The sequence below is a fragment of the Melanaphis sacchari genome, unplaced genomic scaffold (genome assembly GCF_002803265.2).
Source record: "Melanaphis sacchari strain LSU unplaced genomic scaffold, SCAv2.0 Contig19_pilon_pilon, whole genome shotgun sequence".
NCBI lineage: Eukaryota > Metazoa > Arthropoda > Insecta > Hemiptera > Aphididae > Melanaphis > Melanaphis sacchari.
The window spans coordinates 2,180,106-2,202,037 of NW_020270975.1; the positions used below are offsets into that span (position 1 = coordinate 2,180,106).

Genomic DNA, 21,932 nt, shown 5'->3' on the forward strand with positions numbered 1-21,932 from the left:
AATCTTTACATACGCACGCTGAAGCTAAACTACAAACGGTACGACCAGTATGTACAGAAAGAGCATTCTCGCGATAAATTACAGTAAAAATAAACGTAACGACAGCAAAGATAAAATTGAAGTACATTGGTTATCGCTAGATAATCGGTGTATATGTCAACTGACCTTCTCCCAATTGTTTCAAATAACCGATGTGATGTTTCAATAATCCGATTTATTTTCAATGTTCTAATATACGGCCGATCCGTCCCGAGACATTTTGTTTCAATAACACGATTGTATCAATTATCCGTGTTTCTAATAAGCGGCTTCTACTGTATATTATTGTGTGTGGGTATATATTCTATATATATATACGTAATTGTGTTTTATATTACGCATTGTATTAGATATTCCGTTCACGTGAAATACGAGTATAGCCGCAGTACCTTTGCACGCACACACCAAACAATACGTCTGACTATACAGTCTCATCAAGCTTCACGTGTTATTTACTGATATAGTACCTCTCTACATGTACTGACTTATTCGTTTCGCACCCGTCCGCACTTCTCCACAAGTCACAACAAATCGAAATGAAATATCAAATAAGCGTGTGCGTCATTATATAGCTTCCTACTTCCCACTCGCATTTTCGACACCACCTACCGTAGTTCCATAAGCACATAAACTCACTACACGTTTCGACTATTGTGTACTTTTCGATATTGGTTTTTTGGATTTTTTACCCGCAATATTCGTATATTTTATTATTACATCACAAAGTCAAACGATTTGACTGTGACTACACGCGGGCTGACGGAGAAATAAAAACTGCCGACCAATAACATTCATATTTTGGTATACATATTATTATTTATTGCGTACAAGACTGCATGTGCTTTTATAGTATAATATTTATATTATGTTACGTTCATAATTTTGTCGAAGTTGCACGGTATGTGGCTTCGTATAATTATAACTCTAAAACGCATCATTACATTCTGTAGGCTGGCGTGAATCTAAGAAAATAATCGTCGCAATAGGCGGGTCCGCAGGGCTTTAAGATACAAAGTGTGACCCCATAGAAAAATAATACTGTTACGCGAGTGTCATTATATAATTACATTCGTTCAAATATAAATCAATTACTCCCGTAGTCTTAAAGTGATGTACACACCTACCTATACCACACATAAAGACGTCATAAAATATTGTAATTTGTAAAGTCAAACCGTTTATTCATATAATTCAATTTATAATAGCTTTGAAATATAATTGGAGAGGGGTTATAAGTCACTATTATAATATAATCATCTCCTCTCCTATCCACCCAGTGTGTCTATCGATTCGCGACAATGAATAATTTTGATTAGAGTGCATCTTTATCGTATTATAATAATATTATCGTCCGTAGGCGTGCACAGATTTAATTTCCGAATTCTTTTTTCGATACCGATTAATTACTATATGCGCGCTACCATTGATTATAAATAATTATTAAACGCGTTCAATCAACGGTGTTATTATGTCTAATATGAGGCGTCACGTGTTCGTTATAAACTGTTTAGGACCCACGACGTTTGTAGCGATAATCGATAAGCTCGTGTATAAAAATGTTGGGAAAAGGATAACTGTTCTGCGGGTACACTACAGCAACGACTAGTCCTTTTTGAAATGTTCCATCGAATTAATGTCATGAGATTCTTTAACGCGCCTCTGTTTGAATACAAAGGTATACCCACACAGTGAGATATATGTAGTATAATGTAGTATTTATGATTTTATTTTTCTTTTTACAAAGGGAATAACGGTTTTAATTATTTTTATTTAAACAATTTTTATAAAATAAATAATTATAATTTTTCGATCGGTAATAATATCGATAGAGGTTATACAAAGATCAAATTTTTAACACGTTGTATAATACTGCAGGAACTTCACGCTTAAACGTCTACACGTTTTAATGTTATTTATTATGATTGATCCTTGGTAGCTAAGCAGGATTCATTTTAGACTATATTTTAGAACAAACAAATCGTAGATCATTGGAGAGAAAATATTACTTTCGAAAAACAAATGTTGGTGCCCTGACTGCAGGTATACTTAATGTCGATACACATTATACACACACGTGTCACTGTATGGCAATATAACACGAAGGTCATGAATAACAATATTATGTAACGATTTTTTAATATTCAGTCTTATTCATTTGAAACCCTTAGATATCACTGCTGTAGCGGTATATAGGACGTTTTAAAAATGACATCCAGGTCGATTGTAAGCGATTCGCATATAAATAAATTTTTATGATCAACTCTGTCCATAATATAATACTAATTCTAGTTAAATTATACTGTAATATTTATAGCGTTCTGCACAAGTCGTTAATGAACAGTAAAAAAAAGTACATAATACGCAGATGATTTTCGTTAAAAGTAAAAAAAAAAGAATAATCATTACGTATGGTAAACACCTAGTCAAACATCTTAGCTTTTGTGTCTGAGTATAACATTTATTGCAAAAAACTAATGAATAAATAAATAAATCATTAGTGTCATGCTTTGCAGTGCCGCTGATAATGGATAGTACTGTTTTTATGCAGTTGTGCCCACCCAATTAATGCAGTCAGGGAAGCCGTTCAAAACGTTTCATCGTGGTCTTGTTCGTGGCGAAAATGATCGCAGCGCACCCGTACACGACTCCGAGGACAATGAATATACAGCTATACACCAAAAACTGAAACGTACAAATCGTTCTTGGAATTAGATAATACCGTGCAAAAACAATACATGATCTAGCTAAGTAAATATGTCAGCGTGGGCGTTCATTGTTATTAACTATTTGAAATAAAAAATTGGTATGGGACATTGGCTTAACGCGATTGAAATAAATAACTTGAAATGTCTTAAATAATAATCCTTGAATAAATAATTTTATTCAAATGGGCTTGTAATGACCCATTTGTGTTATATTTATCTTATTTAAACTTCTTTTAATTAAACTTAATTTTTTTTTTGTATAATCCAAATAATGCTTTTAAAAATTGTGGTAATCGAGACTAATATTTTACCGGCAATATTTGTCTCATCGACCATACTATTGTTATTTCGTCAGAATCTAGCGTTTTGTTTGTGGGTCCATCAATCAAGCATGACAAAAAAAAAAAATGTTTCCATTATATTGGTATACTAGACGTGTCGTTCTGGTATTTTAATAATAGAAACTTCGATCACGGCAAGGTAAGCTAATCTTATAAGTTATTAAGTTCGAGTTGAAAATTGCAATAGGCTGATAAACATTTTATGCAAGGTACCGTAGAAATTCTATCGGAACAGGTATAGTAATGGCAGTTGTTATGAAATATATTGCATAGATCGCAGTGACATTATAATAATATATCAATAAGATAATTATTTCAACTGTTATGGTATTGCTTATTCACTACGCATACCTATAAAATATATCGGCATAAACAAAAAAAATCCCTCCGCTTTCACAGTATACGAGCTTTATATTATAACTAAAGTTATTTTATCCAATGTGCATTATATTATATAAATGTATGTATGCAAAAATGTCAATATCAAATATAATCTCACCCGGATTGGAAGGGATGTCTCGATGCATACCAGGAGTGACGACAAGCACGTGGACAGGACGATGCCCAAGAAAGCATTGAATCCCAACACCGATGTATAGCAATCGTGTTTTAGTTGTTTGGCGATTTGTGATCTGTAATGAAAAACGGGTAAAATCGTTTACGGTAATAGTGATAAATTATAATACATAATAATTGAAGAAGTTTGCAAATTTTTAAAACGGTTTTAATTTTTAGGTTTCACGACCTTAAAAACTACAGTGCTAGTGCGCAAAGTCTTTGTAAGTCTTTTCGGATAAGTATATATTGATAATGAATATATATAAATTTGTACTTTTTTAATTTATTAAAAAACTTACAATTTATATTTACCAAACACAATAAGAGTAAATCTGAAGGTTTGCACACACGTGTAACTTAGACTCATTTGATGAGAGAGATTATTCATCATTAGACATTTATAACCCTTTAGAATTTGATGTAATTAGTTTAAATCAAGAGATCACAATATCCGCGTCTTTAGGGATGAGAATATGAAGAGGAGGGTTGTCGAGAAGTGTGTGTGAGCATAAGTAGGAAATGAAAGGCTTTGAGTGCTGTTGAAGTTTTGAGTGAAATTTCGTGTTGTATTTTTTTTTTTAGCCAATCGATCGATTGTATCAATTTTTAAGTCATTGGATATAGTGAGAATTTGAGACGGTTTGGCGCAGTCTAACGAATATTTACAACTCCTTTTATTGAATATCCTTAATAGTCTATAATACGTAATATTATATACTCACATGGCGATGACGAAAACAGATTGCAATATCGTGTTGAAGCAGATGTACATGAAGTACACGACAAGGATGTTTTTCGAACTGTAGCCTAGGGACAGCAACAGTGAAAGCACCAGAGAACTAAAAGTCAAAAATGTGTATCCGTGATAATTCCAGTTCACATTCACCTTGCCGATTTGATAAGCACTAATCGCCGCTATAATAAATATGCAATATACATAAGATATTATATCATTTATATATTATTTTTCGCATGGTATTTGTTTATGTTCGGGAATAGGAACTATAACTCGGTCGATTGTTTCGCACAATCTTTATGCACGGAAAACCGTACAGGTCTCTGCCATTCCTAATTTTTTGAGGAAAAGAATGGTTTTTCATTAGACAGTTTCCTGTTCAGAGAGAAAGAGAGAGATGACGTCAACGGTCGGGCCCGGCGACGGTGTGTGTTTGAAGGTTATATCGTCTATAGGTATATAAATAATATAGCACGAAAACACAGCTAAAAGTTAGTAATTTAATACTCTATATATATACGTACGTATTATACGTATTGAATAAAATAGAAAACAAATTGGTAAAACACGTGGTGTAAAATAACTTTACCCGTTCTCCGTTTGATTGTCAAAGGTCTGTAAAAGATGAGTTTATTTGCATGTTTTCTGCAGATCTCAAAAAAAAAAAAAAAAAACACGTGGAAAGCCGTAAAAACATGTTTTTGAATGTCTGTCAGAAATTTCGATAAACTATTATGCTGATCCGGATTACGTTTGAGTTGTGTTGCGACGCACCTACCCGCCGAGTGCCAACAACTCTAACAGGACAACTGTGTGTAGCTGTTTTGGGGAAGACAATTATTTCAATAAGTATAATATATTATATAAATTACATTTTATTCTATTTATCAAACAGTAGGAAAATATTATCGTTTAATACGCAAATATATATATATATATATACTGCGTGTTCACCTATTTAAGGAACATTGAATTTAGCGGCCGGATTAAATTGGAATAAATCAAATTTTTTTATACAAGCTATAGTGGTATACAAATACACATAATATGTAGATAAATTTCAAAATGTTTGTGATTCCAATATGCGCATGCGCAATTAAAATATTTATTTTTTTCAATTGCAACAACACCTATTTTGAACACCATATTTGGATAGACCTGATTTTTTTAAAGTAATTTTGATGTATCAACTATGGTTCTAAATTAAAAATTGACTGAATAAAAGCCATTTTCTTTTTAATAAATAAATACATTTTTACGGTTAATTTAAATAAATTAAATCATTTATAGTCATTTATTATTGGTTAATTTTTAAATGTTTTTACGTATTTTTTTTTTATTTTTTTTTATACGTGTTATTAATAAGATTTACTTACATAATATGGGTATACATTTGTTTAGTAAATATTATTTATAATAGTTATTTCATAATTACACAATTGATTGAATAAATTGCTCTTAGTTTCCACCATTATTTTCTACGAATAATTGAAATCGTTGTAGATATCCTCTATTGGTTGCTGACATTATTTGACTTTCAGTTAATTGTTATTACACAATACACGCAACTACGATTTTGTTTTTTGAATCTGTAAGACTGACTGATGATCTTTGTAAGCTATCGCTTTTAAATTTTTCATAAAACAAAAAAAATCAAGTGGAGTAATATCTGCAGGTGACTTTGCTGGTCATTAAATGGGTCTTATTTATATCACATATATATATATAAAAAAAAATACATTCAAAATTAACCAATAATAAATAATTATAAATGATTGTATGCATTATTATAAATACATCGTAAAAATGTATTTATTTATTAAAAAGGAAATGGCTTTTATTTAGTCAATTTTTAATTTAGAACCACAGTTGATACATCAAAATTACTTAAAAAAATTAGACTTATCTGAATATAGTGTTCAAAATAGGCGTTGCTATTCAAAAAAATAATATTTTTATTACGTATACTCATACCGAAACGATAAAAATTTTGAAATTTATCTATAAATGTGTGTTTGTATACCACTAGTTAAAAAAAAAAAAAAAAATCGATTTATTCCAATTTAATCCGGCCGATAAATTCAATGGTTCCTAAATTGGTATATATACATATTATTACTTATTATTGGTGCGCGATTCGCGTATAATGATAATTTATAGTAATTGTCATCCACGCCGCCGTAACTATACATCACTATCTCTGCTCCTCGATCGAGCGGAAGACGAACCAGCGGGGCGAGCCGTATGAATTTGTGCCGGCCGGCGCACGCGAGCACAGACATAATTATAATTTATTTTGATATTTGTATATTTTCCATACATTACGGGCATAATTATTTTAATATTAATAATCATTCTCGTTGCTCGACCGTGAATGCGACTCTATTATACCGGGTAAGCATAAACAATCACTGAACATTTTGAACATTTAACGAATCCTTTGTGAGCTAATGGCCCCATAAACTTTGGCAGTCCCTTAACGACTTGTGCAATAAATAAACAATCACAATAAACAATTGTGCATAGCGCGGTGACTCTATTATGATTTATGACCATTAATACCTGTTCCTTATTACTTATTAGTTATTTGTGTTTAATATGTTCAACAGTATAGTTCGTGTATATATTATGGGAGTTATCAATTCCCACAGACTACGACTCTTCATAACAGTCAAATTTTATTATGTCATTAGTTCGGCATGAACAGTCTAACCAATTGATATTACTACATTGATATATTTACAAGCGTGTATATGGTATATTACACTAGATTTGTACACGAGCGCAAATACTTGTAAATTCAATTTTGTTTCCCATGACGGTGTTTTGTTAAGAATCTATATTTATTCGTTGGCCAGAAACTGATTTTGAACCCGTTTGCGTTGACTCTAACGATAACGTACTTTACTCTTCCCCCTCACCCCACACACACATTCACACACAATATGAAATCTTTCAATTATTTGCAACAATAATTAGCATTCAATTCTTGTGAATTTCTGACTATAGCTTTTTATGATAAATTCTTGCTCTACCCCAGTCGTTCAATGGAAAAGTGAACTTTTCCAGGTGGAATAACTTTATCACGAGTTGAGTTCATTCGTAAGAATTTAACACTGTCTAATTTTTGCACGAAAAAAATTACTAATAGTTAACTCCCCTCTTATATAATAGATATTTGGTAATTTGTGGGTGCACCATAGTCTTTTTACATGATTTTTTTTTTACCGAATTGTTTTTTCATTGTATAATTATATATACATAAATTTCTTTTGGAATATTCAATTCCATTTCCGTTTCCGTGTACCTACGCTCTTCATACTTTTTAATTATAATATTATGTATTTCACTATAACGTACCATATATTATATACTATGGAAAATAAATTAATTTAATATATATATATGTGTGTATATGTATATTTTACTCACCGCACATGGTGGCCATAGAATCGACTAAACCATTCAGCAACGCGTGCTTATCGTCCGTTACATCAACGATATACGTATACAAAATATTTACATATAAATTCGTCTACAAAAAAAAAAAACAAAGCTATTTAATACGATAATTATATACGTATAATGGTATAATACATCTAAATTATCTTAATATATCTAATATATCTTACAGTGTGTTCAAAAAAGCTTGTAAGTACATATATGTTTTTAACATTTTAGAACACTCTATACATAGGGTTTTGATTTACAAGTTTGACATATTTAATATTTCAATGAATATTTAATTATATTTAAAATATTTGCTTACTAATTTTCTAATTATATGTAATTACAATAACTCATAATTATATGGCCATTGGTCGCACTGACTAACGTTATAGTTTTAAAGATAATTGTTGTAATGGATCAGGTAATTATAACGCATTACATATTTGATGTTTTATCATAATAATTAATGTAAAATAACTATGAAATGTGTATAACTTAGTTATTTGGAAATTGTATAGTATGATGATGTATTTTTCCACATAGGTTTAAAGAAAATATCTTTTATTTTTTTTGATAATATTTTTTAAACGAATAATAAATATATAACTATGTAATTAATAATATATCTAAAAATTAAATCACGAACCATTTACTAAAATGTGATATTGCAGTTTATACATATTAATACAAAAAAAAAAAAAATTTTTGTATGTTGTGTATTTGTGTATAAAACATTTCTACCAAGTTTCTAGAAGAATTTAAAAATTTTAAATTGAATATTTGAAAAAAAATAATAATAGTTTCATGCAATTTTATAAAACTATTTATATGCTGTAAAAATATTATGCATACTTGTGTGTATTCGGCTATCGCTACGATGTACCAAATGGACCACATCAGAACCGTGCGATCTGTGTACGAATGTCTGAAGTCGGAAAAACGATTTAACACATCCGTAGACGGTACAACCTAAAGTATAGAAATAAATTAAGAGTCGTATATTATGATATCTGTGGTCAGTGTTCGACAGAGAAACGGTACCTATACTAGTGTTGTGTATTATGCGTTCTGCTAACATTAAAAGTACCTACTCTAAACTTTATAAGTTGGATGACAATTTCGAAATGTAAACTTTGTGATGTATGTGTTTGTGAATGTAACTTTAATGTAACGATATATAATTTAAACGAAAAATTGAGTTATTTATCTTTCAAAACAAATTATAAATACATATTAAATCATATCTATGTATAATTTAATATGCAGGCACGTATACAAAATACAATTTTGGGGGGGGGGGAGGTTACAAAATATAGTAATACAAATTGTACCGCAATATAATAAAACAATTTCTTCCTCGTTACTCATTATTTTTTAATGTGACATTTATTATGCTAAGTGTCCAAATTTTATGTATGTCATTTGTTCAGAAGTAAGTTAATAAGAATAATTATAATAATAATAAATATAATTTTAAATGTTATGAACAGAACAGACATTTATTTTATTAGTATCTATGCACATAAAATTACCTAAGTATATTATACTATTAAGTACCTAGATAGAAGAAAAAAAATCAAACAATTTGTATATAATACATTAAAAAATTATAAATTAAAGTATAAAATCCTATTTTCGTGGTAACTTAGCAAATATCTATCGATATCTTCTACCACATTTAAATTAAAATCTCGGTATATGTTTAGTAGCGCCAATCCAGCAAGTCTAATTTCTCTCATATTGTTTCGTAAGTACGTTTTAAGTCTTTGTAGAGTTGAGAATGACCGTTCAGCAATATTAGTTGTAACAGGTAATGTGGTCAAAATGTACCTTACAGTATTGATTTAATAATACATAAATTAGCAATTTAATAGGAATTTTTGGTCATCAATTGAGATATAAGAAAAGATTATTGACAAAATGTGAGTTTTCTAGGTATATATCGCAATGTTCAGTTCTCACACGTGCGTAATTCTCAGTAATCAGTTATCAATTCATTCGACTATAATACTAGATTATAAACTTGTATTTCATACCCGACTAATAAAAATAAAAGAAAATTAACCAATAGCTAGTAATAAAAATATTTTATAATAATAGGTGTATAATTTGACTTAATTTTCAAAGAAATTTTTTTTTTTTTTTTGGGGGGGGGGGGGGGGGTTCAATCCCTGTATACGTGCCTGTTAATATGTCAATCAATCATTAATCTTTAAAAAAAATTAGCTTTATTTTATCTATTGTATAATATTGCAATAAAATAGTGGTTAAAATAAAATAAATAATTAATTAATAGATAGATTTGAAGAAATATTATTTTATTTTTACACTGCAGAACAGTTAAAACTCGTCAAACTATTATTAAAACATTGTGAAGTTTAGAGTAATAATTATAGGCATAAACAACATGTTATAAAGATTAATTTTTTTATAAAAAATTAACGACTGTATTTGTACGATAAATGCGTTTGGAAGCATAGAAAATTTAAATACATTTTTTTAATTTGCATATTTAATATTTAGTTTAAGTCGAACCCTGGTGGTATGAGTGTTATATTTTACTTCAAATAGTTATTATTTCATAATTCTAAATTATTCATTAATTTTTCTATAATTTATGGTTGCTCATAATTATTTGAAAAAAAGTAATATATGATGCTCGATCAGTATGGATTGCGTAGGTACATCAAAATATTTCGGTTGGTAGATCCCTTTTACTAATAAATCGTATACAACACTAGTATCGAAAATCAACGATCATTCAAGTTTGTATGTATTATTCTATGGTTTATAAATTCAAATTAAATTAATTTACGTTATATCTGTGAATATATATATATATATATATATATATATATATATATATATATAAGTCTTATAATATAGAACCATTGTAATAATATAATCAAAGTTTTGCATACTTTTTATTACAATAGCTAATAAAAATACAGTTGAAAATTATTAACTATATTAACTTATTGTTTAATATTTATTCGGAGAATTTTCGATATTTGTGAGTATAGATATATAAACTTTATTTATCGGTTTATTTTTAGATTTTTTGTCCAACACTATCTGCTTCTAAAACCTTATATAGATAGACCATACGATAAAAATGGTGACGGTGTGGCTATAGTAATTATTGGAACTACAAGTGCCAGAAAAGTATGTGTAGTATTCAAGGATGTTTAAGAGTTACATTTTAAGGATCATAAAGTATTTTATTATATTTTACACTTATATTTATATAAAATTATTTTACCCGATAATGTTCTTTAATTTTTTCCTCTGCACATTTCTAAATTCTAAAATTTTAGCACGAGCTTTTTTTAAATGTATGTGCTATAAAAATTAGTTAATTTAAGTTTTAGTTTTAATTTTCCAAAAATATATTTATGTTTTGAATATTTTAGTTTTATTTTTGAGTATTCACCTTCTGGGTAATTTAGTCACCCACTGACAATTACAATTTAATACCATTATCATATTATTGTATTTAATTAAAATAATTGGTCATATAACAATAACTATTAAATGTTAATTTAAATACTTAACGAAATCTTAAAATATCGGAAACTTTCGATTACTGCAATTTTTTTACTACTTGGAAGTGTCTGTTATTTTAAGGTGTTTGTTAGGAGAGATATCACATAAAATATATTTGCTAGTGATTCCTTAAATATTGACTATAGAAGCTTGAGTGAGAGAAAGCAAAACTTTTGGGAGACCCGGAAAAACTACTAATCCTGATATTTTTGTTGGGCAAAAATAGGATGGTCGTTTTCGGACAAAAACTTTACCGCCCCAGCTAGACGACACCGTGTGCAAATGCCATCGAGTGCTCACGTTTGGCGTATCTGCTTTTTCGGTCGATGAGTACTTGGGTATACTTGGGTTACGAATGGTCGCATTTGAAAAACCATCGCCTCTGACGTCATCCACTTTAATGGTTTTGCCGTTTCCGACGGATGGCAAGAAGCACGCCCATACAGTCGCAAATGTCATGACTGGAAAAAAAAAAACCAAAAAATTACGTCTGTACCAGTATATCACTATATGTGATAAAAGCAACACACTCGATGAGTAATTCAATGACGTTAATAGGACAGTTTTGTGTATTTGTGTGTGGGTAGGGGAGAGGGTGGTATGTTATTACATATTTGTCACAAGCATTTGTATCTCATAACGTTTATAAACTCGTGCACGTATGTACGTATGAACAATTTATATTTGTTATATTTTTTTATAATAATATGCAAAAACTTATCACGCTTATCATATTACAGTAGGTATATTATCGAAATCCATTGGATGGATAATCTTTAACATAGGAATCATAACGTGATGACATAATGTGTTTACCTGTGTACTACAAATTTTAATGTAAAACGCGTGATCTAAAGCTTACATGACATGTTCCAATTAATTTTTGAACCAAAATGATAAATAATATAAACTAAAAACATGTTAACTCAATAAAAATAAAAATGTTGAGGGGGCGATAATGTGATATACTCGTATCGCCTACAATTTCCCTTGCAGTTTCGCCGCTGATGAGTATATTGTAATAAGTAATAACAATATGAAGATAATATAAAGGTAGGTGTGTGTGTGTGTGTGTGTGTGTGTGTTTGTTATAATTATTGGTGGCAATGCATTAAAAAAACTTAGTATTAGAAAATAAGGTCGAAAATGGGTAAAATACAAAGTGTAGACGGTGGTTTTTCGGTCTTAACAATTTGATTAGACGTTTTCACGTATACTACGAAGAAAACCACACGTATTCTAAAAAACTTATGTTTGTAATATTATTTTCCCCTTCGGCCGGGTCTACAATCAGACGTTACTTGTGCGCCAGGCGAAAAAATACAAATAAATAAATCACTTTGAAATTCGTACAGGCGAGGCTGTAGTAAGGCAGGACGGAGTAATTGCGATCGTTGAAGTAGACCACCAGCTGACCCAGGAGGCCGCCTACGCACGAGCCGCTCAGCATTCCGGATTTTGCGAACCCCGTGGCTATCTGATAATGTACTTTGTCTTCGATCTTGGAGTATAAGTAACCGTAATACGTCATCTCGATGCACGCGAACAGCGATAAGCAGAACTCGGTTACCTGTTGAACATACGTACACACGAGACCGTATAGGACGATAATAAACGTCTAACTAGAAGCACATGTTACGCGCGTAAAGTTTGGATTAACTGGGCTCATAATATCACACAGAATAAACAATACGCGTCGACGACAAATACTGCAGTGGACGAAGTGTTCCGGAATTTATTTGTGCGCTAAAATCGCATTGATATAGGCACGGCTCTTTTTAAGACCTTTTCGAAAAATATCGCATTATTGTCGTGTGTATTAACACGCCGTCAACGAAGTAATTATAATATTATTATGATAAATGGTCGTCAAATCTTCGTCACTGAAGTGCCACAGTACAGTACAGCTCAACTTTCACAAAGCTATTGTCTCGGAAAAACATCTTTTTCGATTATTTTGGTATTGAAATTTATTTTGCCTATTTAAATTTAAGTACCAAGCGTGTTATGGTAAATTGTGCTGTGGTACCGAGTTATAGCTTGCTGGTATGAATTGAGAGGTATATTTTGAGGCTCAGTATTATGCAATAATTTTTACTTTTTAATAATAAATTTAAGGGCATGGTGTGGCGTATAGTGTTTGTCTGCAGTCGCTAAATAATTCTGCGGTCAAACACCGTCCGGCATTGATAGCTCTCTAATGGTGGACGGAATTATGTCCTACAAACGGAAAATACATATCCCAAGAATTTACAGTGCCATAACCCACAGTAACAGATCTAATGACCATAGTTGTGGATGTTTAATTTTGAAAAAATAAAATAAAAGGATATCAACTATAATGATAAAATAATAATACAGCACTTCCTCCTCCGGACTATCATATTAAACCGGTCTCTGATTCTAGCGATTTGGTATTTTAAAACATTATATTATAGTGTGTATTGCGATTACTTGAGTATAAACACAAAATTTTATTTTATGGAGATCAATAATAAATGTTCTTTGCAGGAGTGAACTGAGTCTATGCGCAGGTGAAAAAATTTTCACTGAGCTGTATTTCACATTTAGATCGTGGTACTCTGGTTAAGTATCTAACCTAACCTAACTGATTATATTTATTATTTAATAATACGATTTCAAAGAAGGTCTATTCCGCCCGCGGCTCTTCGTTTCAAACACTATAACATGCGCCTCTCTTTATAACAACAAGTCAAAATTTAAGTACGTAATCACGTCATTTTATGTACGTCTTAATAAACTATTACAATACCATTATTTGAAGCGTGTTCGGCGAATCCATCAGACAGATGTATGCCACCATACCCAGCACGCCGTTAAGTATCATCATCGGCTTGTATCGCAAATAATCGGACAACAGGAACACCAGAAACGAACCGATCACTGCATAGTATATCCTGACTGGCGTAAATACGTCGGAAACCTGTGTACAACGATAAAGTAACCGATATTATTATGACATAATAGATTTTTAGATTTATTCGGGACTTGTTCGAGCACAGTGAAAAAAGTAAATAAAAAACGCAATTTCAATCTCAGCCATTTCACTACGTTCGTCGAACGTGAAGTAGCCGAATTGAGTGTATAAAAGATTGCGATCGTATTAGATTGGTGCTATAAAAACGAATCACTCCGTTAATTTTCACATCATAAATAATTACGTACATTATAATTGTTATATGCGTCTAGATTACGTAGCTATTTGCTTTTTGAGCGAAGAAATAGTATACTCTACAACAGCCTACCAATATTATTCTTTTTTTTTAATTTTTTATTTTTTTATGTAACGGATTTAGTTATAAAAAGACGTCATATAGTCTATAGACATAATATTTCCTTTATGTCTTACACAAGTTTAATATACAAAATATAAACCACAGAAAAAATATTTTAATATTACGTCATGTTATTTTATTAAACATTAATTCTAATTTTCTAGTTAAAAAATTCAAATCAATTATCTAACTTACTAGTTGATCATGCAATCGATAAATGACAAATAAATAAATGAAACATGCAGGAAATTTATAGATCAAAACGTTTGTATAAAAGCATAGTAAAATTTATTAAATTATGTTTTTTTTGTTGAAATCCGCATAACTTATTTTAAAAATTTTATCAAATTAAAATTTGATTACACGAGTAAATATGTATATGTCAACATATAAATAAAAAAAAGATGGTGAGGTATACAAATAAAACATACATCCTTAGATAAATATAGTTTTAATTACAACTGAAAATTGTTATTGGTTTTACTTTTCAATCAAGACTGATGTCTAATAAAATATACAAATTTGGTTTTTATTTTTCTGTCTACGTATCACATTTTCACTAATGCTAATATTTATAGTTGTGATTAAAGGAAATCTAGTGAAAAATTGTTGTGAATAATATGAAATGTTCTTGATCGAAACGTTTTTATCAATATAGTCCATCATGTCTGTTTTAAAACGAGTTTTATGAATTTCAAATTTTAAATTATTCAAGTATTTATAAATCATGGCTTTAAAAAAATATGCAAAAACTCTTTGTTGGTGCACAGCTCATATTCTTTTCCGTAAATTGTATGATATATTAATTTGTTCTGATATTTTTAATAAAAAATGAGTCTTAATAAGAATTTTTAGTGTGTAAATTTGTCATGTTAGGCATTTGTAAGACAAAAACACAATACACATTATGCAGTATGACACGAGACATGTGATGTAACCAAATTCGATTTGTAATTTCGTATAGAAACTCAAAACCGATTTTGGATGTAGACGCGGATACCGATGCAGTGACTTTTATTATGATATTGTTTATTTATTTATTTGTTTTTTCTTAACGTAAAATTAGTTTCAAGTGTGTTGCCGAAAACGGGATAAAACGTTTTAAGAACACTAAATTTTGTGAATTAAAATATAAATAAATAGGTACGTTTATAATATCTGAACGGTCGTCATTGTTTTTGTACATTATATTATTTTGGTCTCACTTTTACACAATATTCTGTAGTTTATAAATAGTATACAATACACTGACGCAATAATAATGGCTTTCGAAATCGCATTAACGATTCTGTTAGTTTCGTCACGAAAGCTTAATGCTATGACACAATTCAATTTGTTATTTTCGCAATCCTATAGCTGTTTATTATTTTATTTTATTTTTTTTTATTCATTTTCAACACAAAATATGGTATCGATTTTTTAAAATTCAGAAAGAATAGATTCTTTTTTTTTTTTCATGTTTTATTTTTCCTTTCTTTCGTTCGATGATTTTGGCTTTATTTATTTATATTGTAGAAAATTGATTTTACCAAAGTTATATTATATACGTGACTTTTACTCGTTTTTTCCAAAACTGAAAATGGTTAATAATTCAGTTACGACACGAATGTGTTGAGGACAAAAAAAAGGTCTTTGGGTTTGTTTGATTTATTGATTTGACGAACACTCACTGAATAATAAAGATAATACAATGTATTAATCGAAACTAAAATGATTTTTAACAGCTACATCGACAAGTCAAATATTATTCAGTTGGGCGAGTTCCACCGATTTTCAATTAGTTGATTTTAAGGTCGAAATTATAACGTGTAAATTTCAACCTGCAAAAATAAACATAAAAAATTCCACCGATACTAAATAAATTTAAAATTTACTTATATTATAAAAATTAAATTAAATTCATATTTGTGTGCACAATTTTTATACATTAATACAAACTTATTATCTTTTTGTAAAATATTGTATGTATAACAAAAAATAAATTAAAACGTTTTTAGTACGCTTTATATTTTTTATCAGAACAGAAAGTAAGCTTTGTAAAGATTTCGCCTAGTAACTACTAATTAACATCAACATTTACATGATAATGATAACAAAATAAATAAAAATGACAATCTTTGATATTGAATGCTTTGTGTGATTCATTTTAGCATTAAATTGGAAAGAAAAATGTGTCATCATTATATTATTTAGTTTGAACGACACGCATTAACCACATAAAGTAATCAGTATATGATAATCATACATAAAAAATAAATATTTCTGATATTCTATTACATAATTTCGAATTGTAATTATAGAACGTACGCAGACACGAGATTGATATTTTTGGAAAGAAGACTTATTTCTTGCTAGGGTTATCCAAAATAAAGAGCTCGATTATTTAATATTTGTATGGTTTACGTAACCCTCATAAGAAACGTCTGTCTATGATCATTATATGTTGATAGTATGATAATATACTTAATACAGTGAAATTTCTTGAAAGTCTTGAAGTCGCAAGAGACAAAAAAAAAAAAAATCGACTCATCGAAACTTCGAGTTACCAAGGGAATTTAAAACATAAATAAAATTTGAAATAAAAATGTTTAATTACTGGAAAAAAATGTGTATTTATAATATATATTGTACCTATGTATATACACGTTATTAGTGTTTGTCATTTAGATAAGTATACATGATTTTCCATAAAAGTAGAAAATCTGTCATTTTTGTTTGCTTTCGTTTAGTATTAGAAGTATTTTCATTAAAATTACCTAAATTATTAAGTGCATAAAAAATGTTGTCAGAAACTTTTGACTGTTGTTGGATGTATTTTTGAAGTTCGTGAATATGTATAATTTTCAGCTTGGGCACCACGTATTAAAGGTTCAACAGCAACAACTTCTTTCTCGTCGATTGCTTCATCGGCAGCATCCGTCTCTGGCTCATTGAGAATAATAGATTTTTTTGAACGTTTCTGCATCGGTCAAACTTCCTGGTGTACTCAAAGTAGAATCAATATCCAAAAAAAAGTTCGTGTAACTTCATCGCTGTTATCGGTCATAGCGCTGAACTATAATTAAAAATCAACGTTATTACAACGTTGTATGTATAAGCTCCGTCATTCATCTTATATTTTATGATCTGGGCATTTCATATTTTATCTGATATGTCATAGTTATTTGAGTTAGTAAATAGACGGTGGGTACCGGATAATGACTTTGATTTGTAGAAAAATTCGACATATGGAAATTCGATGTACCGAATTAACCTTAACACGTAAGTCCAATATTAAATGATTGGGATTGAAAAAAAAATTCGACATACAGAAACTTCAAAATACCGGAATATGAGATAGCGAGGTTTCACTGTAATAGTAACATGATTGTCATCAGTCATTGATCACAACGCACATATCCAAGAGTGGTAAATACATATTTATTACGATGTTTTTAAGAAGACGCGTATTTTTTTCCAAATTAAACGTTAACGGTTAATATTATCAGTATATATTATATACTGATATCTATATAAGTGTTCACACGCATCATTGATTAAACTACTTGTAGCTATGCATTAATAACCAATAGTAGACATATTATTATCATACTAGACACGTAAATGGCAAGGGTGGTCGAAATTTATTTTTTCATAAAGACCTACTGGGAAAACATTTTATTCTTTTGAAGAACAATGATATTGCGTTATTTATTTTTTTACTGCACATTTTTTATAATATTAGTAATAAATAATAACTAATAATAGTATACTCGTGTGAATACTAACCGAAATGAATATTTAATTGTTTGTAATATTAAAATTTAAAAATAAATATTTTATTGCGTATTGTGGAAGTGTCCATGTCCCGTGTGTGTTTGACGTACTTATGTAACGCATGGGGTCTAAAGACAAAGACTGATCGCATTTTAAGTAGGTATATACTCGGCGTATTACATGCGTGGGGTAGGTAAATATTGCTATTAAGTATATATATATATATATATATATATATAGAAAAAACACACTAATACACGACGTCAAACAATGACTTCAACATCGTCGTTATTATTGCGCAGACTGTACGTGTAATAATATATTATTACAGAACGACAGATTGAACAAAGTACAGAAACGGAAGCAGAAAAAAAAAAAGAAAAAACTCTATTCAGAGTAAATTGAGTAATATGGATATGAAATTTCGTCTCCAGAGAAATATATACGTATATTATATGTATACATATTAAGTTACCAAAACCTGAACTTTCGAGTTTTAAACAACTTTCGACTTTCGGGTAACTTTTTTTATAGTATTGACTGCACGAAGATGATGCTCTCGAATAATAATAGAGAGTGATTGTGAGTGATTTTGAGTGTATGTTACATCACTATATACTGCACACTACATTGTATAATCGATATACCTTTGAATTATATTATTTAATACATGACAATATTTATTTACAGTTTCATCGAGGAAATTAAATGTACACGCTGTTGCATCAAACGCTTCGTCGTCACACAATGGAGTCGGGCAAATACAATTAAGACCTGCGTGTAGGTATATTTGATAACGTTAACACCTACCCATTCCGCGTTATCCGTGAAATGTTCAAATGCCAATGAGTGTATTATTATTATTATATTGTGTTGTAGTCGCGTATTCAATTATTCAGCTGGAAGTTTACTCGTTAAAGTAATAGCAAACGTATAATAGTATCGATTATACTAATAGCAACGAATCTTCGTGCTGAAATTCAGTCTTAGTGCACTTACATTTTATGATAATATCATTATCGCGTCGGACCGCAACAATGAACACCGCGGCGTTGCTGAACAATAGAAAACAATCGCAGATTACAGACCTGCCCGAGGGTAGAACCACCGCGTGTTACAATTCGGCGGGCCAGACTGTATTTCGGTAGTTTTAACATTAAACTTAATCGTTGTAACCCATTTTAACGGGATTTGCGCCAGTGAAAGTTTTGGAAATCGAGGACTGGCACATGGCCCATTTGTGACATGGTCAGACTGTCTCAATAACGTAGGTACTTGTTTAATGTGAAAATCGACTTTATTTTTTTTTAATTATTGCAGCTATTAAAGTTAAGCAAAGATAATGAAAAAAAAAGCATATAAAGTAAACTTAAACAGGAGGTATTATATCTAGTTGAAATAGTCGTAAGTTAATTAAATTAAAATTACTTAAATTTTTTAACTTCTACTTGAATCGGTTTATCAAACTATTAAATGTACAATTTAATATTTTGTGCATATTTTAGTATTACACATTTTTAATTTTTTTTTTTTTTTTATTACACGACAAAAAATAATGTAAGGTAATATCTACTTTAATCCTAAATTTTAAGTTTTGTTTACAATAGGTTAGGTCTTTTTAGCTTAACAAATGTCCTGTTGTACTTGTCTACGTTAATACTCATGTAAGTGTGTGTGTGTGTGTGTGTGTGTGTGTGTGTGTGTGTGTGTGTGTGTGTCTGTGTCTATGTCTGTGTGTTTGTGTGTGTCTGTGTGTCTGTGTGTCTGTGTATATATATATATTATTAATAGCCGTTTATGTACCTCATTTAGCGACACGTTTACGGACGGTCCAGTCAAGTATGCCGTCAGAAACGAATCCATCGGTCGTATTTCCACCGTGAAAGTGAAAACTGTCACCATGACCGTTATGAATTTCCAATGATCCATGGCAGTGGCTGTGCTTTTATCCGATTTGGAAGACGGCCGTTAAAACTAAGCGTGAGCCTTTTTAAAAACGTTTAGTTTATCTCCTGGCCCGCAACAGTACTCACTCGTAATATCGAATATCCCACAATCGTAAACGCGCGGCGCAAATACAATAACAATTGAAAACAAATCGCACGTACTGGCATAGGTATTGGCCGTTAACTAGTAATTGCATGGCAATAAATGATTCGATATTGTGCAATGTAATTCAAGCGAATGTTATTTATGTCCATGTCTGACCTATTGACCACGGTAATCTGTGTTCGGCATTTTTTTTTCAGACTTTTTTTCCATCGTAGCGAGTTGTACGTTAATTCGTATGTGCAATTAGAAAAATAAGCAAACACCGTTCCTCTACATGGGCGAAGCGTTGTAAGGCAGTAGTTTGATTTTCTCGATATCATATAATATTGTAAGAGTATTGATAAGTATGCGATTAGAATAATCGTTACGCAATGCGGTTTAGTGATTAAAATGTATCATGATATTAATATATCGGCGACTCGTCGGGAAATCAGGTTCAATTTGTGCCGATAAAATCATTTTTGAAGAGGTATTAACTCTTTTGTACTTTAAAGGCCGTCGGCCAGTTATATCTATTTATTTTCAAAAGGCTAAGCGGCAAGTATTACCATTTCATCATTATAACTGTGCAATGAATCATGGTAAAATATATATGACAGTATGTCTATATTTTTATTTATTTTTTTTTTATAGCAAAAGCCATATAGGTCAATTTAAAATATTAGTCAAGGCAAAAACTTATTTTCGACGGGTTATTTTAACAGTAATAATTTAATGTATGATAAACTAAATCCCGACAAGCAAAATTGGCTCATAAAATATTTTTAATGGATCCGTTATTGATTAAACAAAAATACAAGAAATATATCTTAGTTATAAATAACAGAATAAAATAAATATATAAAAATAATTTTATCTATTAATTAATAAAAAATTCTCGATTTATATTTTAGTTGATAACTCTACGTATAGTAATAATGTGAAGTAAAATAAGTGTAAAAAAATATGCATAAGTTTTGTTATATTTTTTTTTAATTTGTATATATAACTGGAAGGTCGAAAAACACTGATATAGACATGAGTATAGAACTAGATTATTACATGTTATAGGTTGAATATTATAATAACTTTTTAGAAAATTATTATCTTATCATCCTAACCGATTATATTTTGGTAGAATACATACAGTATGTTGATATATTTTGATTTAATTATGATAATTACGCATAAATTAAATTACATATTTAATTGTAAGCAGTCCATACGTATTTATAATAATATAGATAATTAATTTAAATCACAAATTGTATTATTGTATTTTTTTTTTTTTTTTTTATACTAAGTCAGCAGTATTATCAATACATATTATAATATGTCTTAATAATATATTTAAATATAATATAATATATACATTTTTTTTCAGTTGGCGATGTCTTCTTAATGGAATAAATTCAGCTACAGTGCCTTATTGTAAATACTGCTAAGAACATGAATAAAATACCAGAGAAGTTAT

The 21,932-nt window shown here is 29.9% G+C and overlaps 1 protein-coding gene across 2 annotated transcripts; it reads right to left on the reverse strand.

Annotated features, from left to right (window-relative positions):
• Nucleotides 1–1,852: 1,852 nt before the first annotated feature.
• LOC112592989 (thiamine transporter 2-like) lies at nt 1,853–20,558 on the reverse strand. Of its 2 annotated transcripts, XM_025337174.1 has the most exons (10): nt 20,231–20,311; nt 17,428–17,726; nt 14,149–14,319; nt 12,729–12,945; nt 11,676–11,836; nt 8,682–8,798; nt 7,812–7,914; nt 4,366–4,558; nt 3,585–3,717; nt 1,853–2,721 (listed from the first exon to the last, which is right to left on the reverse strand). In XM_025337174.1, the coding sequence occupies exons 3-10, from the start codon at nt 14,224–14,226 to the stop codon at nt 2,611–2,613; spliced, it is 1,113 nt and encodes a 370-aa protein (XP_025192959.1). In that variant the 5' UTR covers nt 14,227–14,319; nt 17,428–17,726; nt 20,231–20,311; the 3' UTR covers nt 1,853–2,610. The 2 variants fall into 2 exon arrangements, with proteins under 2 accessions (XP_025192959.1, XP_025192958.1); XM_025337173.1 differs by lacking the exon at nt 17,428–17,726 and having other exon boundaries at nt 20,231–20,558.
• Between the last annotated feature and the right edge of the window lie 1,374 nt (nt 20,559–21,932).

What these genes read in the sequence shown, in the direction of transcription:
- LOC112592989 (XM_025337173.1), bottom strand. Translation starts at nt 20,356, where the DNA reads ATGGATCATTGGAAATTCATAACGGTCATGGTGACAGTTTTCACTTTC. An exon ending in CGATAGCCGAATACACACAA is followed by an intron (nt 7,915 to 8,681) that starts GTATGCATAATA and finishes TTTTTTTTGTAG; the next exon opens with ACGAATTTATATGTAAATAT. An exon ending in TTCTATGGCCACCATGTGCG is followed by an intron (nt 4,559 to 7,811) that starts GTGAGTAAAATA and finishes TATTTATTATAG; the next exon opens with CGGCGATTAGTGCTTATCAA.